General features: G+C 39.4%; 1 protein-coding gene across 1 annotated transcript in view; it reads right to left on the reverse strand.

Annotated features, from left to right (window-relative positions):
* Positions 1-6,509, reverse strand: part of GRIN2A (glutamate ionotropic receptor NMDA type subunit 2A) — a 365,059-nt gene that overhangs the window by 62,708 nt on the left and 295,842 nt on the right. Inside the window, exons 7-9 of the mRNA XM_006910879.1 lie at positions 6,280-6,448; positions 6,017-6,170; positions 1,251-1,376 (exon numbers count right to left, since the gene is read on the reverse strand). Of these exons, the coding sequence (XP_006910941.1) occupies positions 1,251-1,376; positions 6,017-6,170; positions 6,280-6,448 (449 nt within the window). The remainder of the gene's footprint in view (positions 1-1,250; positions 1,377-6,016; positions 6,171-6,279; positions 6,449-6,509) is intronic.

The raw sequence follows: 6,509 nt of genomic DNA on the forward strand, positions 1-6,509 counted from the left end.
CCTCCCAAACTCGTTCCCTGCTCGACCGTCTTGTTTAAGTAACGCTCCACCCCACCACGACGCCTTGCTTTTCTCCCCTTCTTCTCAAGATCTATTGCCATCTGTGATTATTGATTTATGTGTTTACGTGTTGCCCCCACAACTACATTCTCAGCTGTCTGAGGGTTAGAAGTTTCTATCCGATTCACCATGTCATCCCCACCCTGCTGCACCAGGTACAGTGCCTGGCACATAGTACCCACTCGACAATGTTCATCGAATAAATGTGTGAATTCACACGCAGCACAAACTCTGATTCTGAAAACGTAAAGCCCTACTCAACTGCAGTATGATCGCTCACAGAACACTGTCTCAGGTTCCACCCTGGTGGAAAGCTCCTTACTGGTGAATTGCATTGTCTTTTTCGTGAAGGCTGGGGTTACTCCCATTTAAACACATGATTTTTATGGCATTTTTATAGGAGGCTTTCTATATAGCTAAGTTCCTAACAGATTTCCACGACCTGTTGGCTGCTTCCAACCCTGGACCTCCCAGGTGAAAAGAATAGGTGGCAAATTAAAGTACCTTGTTTTCTGTTTTTTTAATAATTGTATCTTGAAGCTCTGCTGTCTTCTACGATCTCGAGTCATTTTTTCGGGAAAGAGCATTCACTTAAAATGATGTAATGTGCTTATGTATAGCATGTGAATGCTGGCTTACGTGGGAGCCTGTTCATAAGTGGTAGCCAATGCCTTCCAATTCAATTTCCTATCTGCTGATTCCCGCTTTGTCAAATACAGTGCACCAAGGCCAGGCACTGTCAAGAGAAAACTGTAACTCTGGGGGGAAAATACCATTTTATAATTACATCTATTGTCAAACAAATGAAATTATGAGTCAGTACTTTGGAGAATATTCTTAAACTAGATTATGTAAAACCATTTTCTTACATAGCCTGAAGTCGAGGCTCACTACGACTTTAAGATTTCTTTTGACTTAGATTTTTTAAATTGCCGGAAAAAACTTCAGATCTGCTTTCTCAACAAATGACAAGAAGATAAAATGTTTCATTTTCTTTTATCCATTTTTTTTTTTCAGCTGAAGTCACTAACCCATCCCTGTGAGTTACAAGTAGCATCAGTGACCCAGAACCATTTGCACAAGGGTTTTTAGCGAGGCAATTTAGGACAACATGTTCTAAACCTGAAATCATCACTGAAGGAAAATTAAATAACGCCAACAGTGAATCACGCTGACGGAGGCATTCTCACCTTTCCCTTTGGCTAAGTTTCTGTTGTATCCCACAGGACTGAAGTATTCAAAGACGAAAACAGCTATGGCGGAAACAATGAGCAGCATCACAAACATCATCACCCAGACGGAGGCACTGAATGGTTCTGCGGAGATACAGGCCAGAGGGTTAGAGACACGGTCAGTTTGCTTTTCCTCACAGCTATAGCCAGCAGGGAGCCCTGAGGTCCAGTTTGCAGGCTCACGGAGGAACTGTCTCTAATGTGAATCTGATCGTTCAAAAGGAGGTAGCCATCATTTATTCAGACATTTAAACCATTCTTTATTCTACAGAATATTTGAGGTATTTTAAAAGACTGCATAGAATAGGATAAAAATAGAGAAAAGCATATGACATTTTACAAATCGGGTCAAGGATAATAAAAAAAAAAAAATAGAATGGTAAGATCGAGGGAGGAAGCTGGAATGCAAATAAAGAGGCCACAGGGTCCTACACAGTCCTAGAATCATCCAGGAAACCAAAGCTGGGGAGAAACGAGGCTAGACTCAAACAGTGGCTCCTGCAAACCAGCATGGGTTTCATTGCTGTTTTCATTTTTACTTTCGCATGCTGGAAGGATGATGTGCAAGGAATTCCAGAAGTAAAGAAAGAATTATAACTCTTTAGAAAAGGATCGTAAAATCATGGGGTCGATAGGAATTTGGGACGGTCACTTCTGCCACCATTGCTATCACACTCTCTGTCTCGCCTTCTGCTCCAGACAAATGAGACCTCTACGATTTTAGAACCTTGCCGACATTGGTAATGGGCCTCAATGCAATTGAAAAGTCATTGGAGGATGTTACATTCCCACGATAATTCAATGAAAAAGCATCGCTTAAAGAGTAGAGGGAACGGAGTAGTAGTTGGATAGATGATTATTTCCCCTAAAAGTAGTTTCTTTCCACCAGTTCATTGTCATGTGGAGGTCGCAGAAGGCCAGGCCCAGTCACAAGGCTCTAAGTCTTAAGGTAAGAGATGGTATGTAAAATAAATTAACATTTCAATCTGATCGAGGAGATGAAAGTGAGCCATTTTATCCACACAGGATACAGATTTGCTAGAAAGCAGCAGAGACTAAAATTTTAAAAATGAATAGATCTGCACTTGAATGCATCATTGAAAAGAAACTGCCCTTGGACACCAACGAAATTATAATCCATTTCATCACAAACAAACATTTTCTGAGGGTAAAATGTAAGAAGCCCCAAAATACTTCTTGAGTAGGAGACATTCTATTATTTTAAAACTGTTTTTCTGATGAAGCTAGTCATAGTCATAAAACAGCAGGCTGGTAGCAGTCTACCTTCTTATTAAAGTCTGTCACTTCCTAACATAGCTAGAGGTCATCACAAATTCCAAGTTACTGAGCTTACTATATAAGAAGAAACCAATATATCTGAAACTTTAACCATACAGGATAATTTAAAAACTGGAAACAATGCTTTGTAACGCAGTTCTGATAGTGCAAATATGTCAAGAGGCAACAGGTAACGGCACAAATTGCTTGACTGAAATAACGTAAGATGAGCTCGAAGAAATCAATGAGGCCACAACTGAAATTTATCTTAGTTACGTTTAGCTTGAGTAATAAACAAGACTATGTCCCTGAAATCATAGCAATTTGGTAATGAGGTGTATCCAAAAAGGAGGAAAAATAAATGAATAATGAGGAGATTAAAATTACTTATTATTCAAGAACAGAGATAATAGAGATGTTAAAGTAATTTCCACATCAGGTATACTAATGGCATAGTGTGTCTTACCAGAGTACGATCGCTGTGATGAATAAATGGACACGTACACGTAAAGCATTTGGTGGCATGTGTCGCACCCTGTACACATGTAATAAATTAAATGAAATAGCTGTTTGGTTCTACAGGTACAGCCAGAATTGGTGATGGTGGGCTGCCGTTCAGGGTCCTGACAAAGGCGTCTGGTTTTTAAAACGCGCACGCTAATTAATCTGGTAACTTCCTTTTCTCCACAGGTTATGACAACATTATAAAAAATATAAGAGGAAATTCTTACTGAATCTTTCCATTCACATGTCAGAATCTGTAAATCCGCAGTGGACTTCATTTGGCAGTTGATTCGTCCTAGTCTCTAACTGGTCAGAACTGGGCAAGTGACTGATGCCAGATGTTTTCTCACTTGGATGTGACAACATCTGTCCCTTGACTTGTAAGTACAGCACAGAGGTAAAAGGATTCAGCTGTGGTATTCTGGTTTTAGTAAGTTAGGTACCTATTAGTTCTCTGAAGGATTGCTATTGTCAGACGCTACACACACACACACACACACACACACACACACACACACACACACAACAACCACATCTTTCACAGCAAAAAGCGTTAGAACAATGGTGAAAAACTATATTTATAATGTCTAAGGAGTGACCCAGAAATATGTATAGATAACTCTGGATTATAACCTCTACTGGCTTAAAACAGAGTCAACATTTTGTCCATGAGGGAACTTCAATCTAGGAGACTCCGGGTCAGTGTTTCTTTGGATCAAAGCATCCAACCTGCTTAGAAAGTCTTTAGAATGAACTGAACGGAAATATTGCGAGAGACGTCATCTCTGTCCTTGAAGACTCACGGTTACATTTTTACACAAAAGCTCAGAGGCATTACCTGCAAGGGTTTCCGATGTGAGTTAATGAGGTTTGCGGAGGAGAGAGAATAAGAAATAATGAAGAGCATTGCAATCAGATTTTGAATGTTTTGGCTCTTCCGGATGACTGAGCCAGTGAATGGGGAAAATGTAGCTTAGCACAGTTCATTACGACTTTCAAAACCTGCAGATAATGACCGTAAATAAAGGGGTGTACAGCCAATCGAATGGGAATGTAATTTAGTAACTAGAAAAAATATTAAGCCTACTGTGAAAAAACAGATTTGAAAGTAGTTTCCTCTAGCTACAATTCATTTTATTAAAAAAAAAATACACACACACACACACAGTAGGAAGAGTAGGGAGAAAAGAAGGTTTGGCTAAATTTAGCAAAAATACTTGACTTTTTATGGAAATGTTCTACTAATGCAGGTAAGATAAAAATCTAAAGAACCTGGGTTGAGGCCAGATTTGATATCAGTGGCCCATTTTTGTAAAACAAGCCAACTGATATTTTTCCTTTCTGAATAAACTGATTAAACATTCTCTCTAGTTCAGTAAAGAGATATGTGGCCAATCTGTGAAAAGAAACAGGTCTCTTTCCATGAATTCACTTCTCCCAACCCTTTCTGAACCTCTGGGGCCGAAGATCCCTGTTCCAGGGTCCGAGAGGGAATGGGGGCAGGGGAATGACTAGGAGTGATTAACCAGTAAGAGTCTATCCAAACAGCATCAAGATTCTGTAGGTGTTGCATATGTCGATCAGTCAGATGCCTATTTCATGGTACAGTGAGGCTCCCTTACTAAGGCATGGCCATTTTTATCCGTGACTGAGGCACAAAAGGAACAGAATGAGGCATGTATCTGACAAAGGCCATGTAACACAAACAAAGGTTACGAAATTTGAAGCGACCAGTGCAAAATGAAAGCCAGTGAGTGGTAAGGATTCCAACAGCTTAAATGGATTATCAAAAAAGAAAATTGCACAACCGTATGTCTCTGTAAGTAAGGCAGTATCCAAAATCCTGTTAGTCAACACTTCACTTAAGCGAATGAGCATAAAAGTTTTGCTGGATGCTGACATTACAAGTAAATGAAGACAGTGGAGAATTAAGATGATAAGCTTGGAGTTGGTGTCCAGAAATTGGTTCTAGTCTGAAGTTTGAATTCTCTAATGGACAAAGGTTTGGTTTTTTTGGTCTTTAAAAAATGTAAGGAATTTAGCTGACCTTAATCTTTTTCCCACCTCTTGTACAGTTTTCTTCTAGGGGTCAATGTTTGCCTTAATCGCCCCAAATTTGAGACAAACTCACTCCTGGGGGAGTGCCAAGGGGAAATTAATCTCAATTCCACGATCTTCAAGATAGCCATTATCAAAAACCACTTATGACAACCAGACTCAACAAAACATTTTTCTTTCAAGAAAAATAAATAAAGTTTGGCTATGTTCCAGGCAGGCTACTTAAAACACATGTACTTACAGTGCTAAAGAAAACCAGATGATAGAAAATATAAATCTATTTTGCTTTAAATTTTTTTTTCTGTAAAAACATAAATTTATGAAATAGTAAAAGGAGAGTAAAATATTTCCTCCTTCATAAGCCATTCAGCTTAAAGGATAGTCACATTTAAAATATGACTCCATTAATTTTAAATCAGTGTATACTCTTCAGACTGCTTCCATTTCGTTTATTAGAATATGGGTATAAATCACTGTGCAGTCATCATTATTTTCACTCTTATACCCAGTAAATAAATAACTATCATTCTAGTGAGGGATAGAGGATGGGGATGTAAATGCTGAATAAAGGTTTATGGGTTGATTTAAATTAACTGTGGACAGACGGGTTTATTTTTTAAATGTCTTCAAGGCTCTAAGAAAGATATCTACTAGTCTACATTCTACACAATCAAGACCAGTAGTATCTGAATACGTGATTATTTTTTTCAGCAGATTTTTCCAAGTTAAAGATAAATGAAAGATGTTAACTGAAGAAAAGAGAGCGTTGGGATCATTAAAATGCAACACGCTTTGGAATATGTTGGTTCCATCTTTTGAGCAAACGAGACAAAATGCCCATAATTCCTTGTAGAAAAGTCACAGTGACTCTGAAGTTCAGATACCTAGAAAAGCAGAAGGTGAGACGGTGCCGTTGCTTCTCGAAACCATGACACTGATTCCCGTCTCCACGAAGGGCACGGAGAAGTCCACCACTTCGGAACGTTCCTCATTGATGGTGAGTGAGCCAACCGCCATGACTGCTCGCTGATAGACTACCTGGATGCGAGGAGAAAAGCACAGTGTCGTTACCTACCCTCCCCGCCATCCCTGAGGACCTCAGGCCCTGAGTCTGAAGGAGATCCCGTGGGGTGAAAAGGTAACTTACTTCGCCAATCATTCCATTCCACACGTTGTTAACTTTTTTGCCGTGCTTCCCGTTCGTCACCAGGTAAAGGTCATAGGTAAACTTGACGGTTCTGGAAAGCTTCTTTAGGATATCGATGCAGAAGCCCTTGCAGCATTTTTTTACATTCATTCCCTCATTGGTTGAATTACTGTAGAGAAAAATCCCGAGACCACGGACTATTAGTACTGGAAAATTTGTTCATAATCACT

This window comes from Pteropus alecto, unplaced genomic scaffold (assembly GCF_000325575.1).
Source record: "Pteropus alecto unplaced genomic scaffold, ASM32557v1 scaffold34, whole genome shotgun sequence".
Lineage (NCBI taxonomy): Eukaryota > Metazoa > Chordata > Mammalia > Chiroptera > Pteropodidae > Pteropus > Pteropus alecto.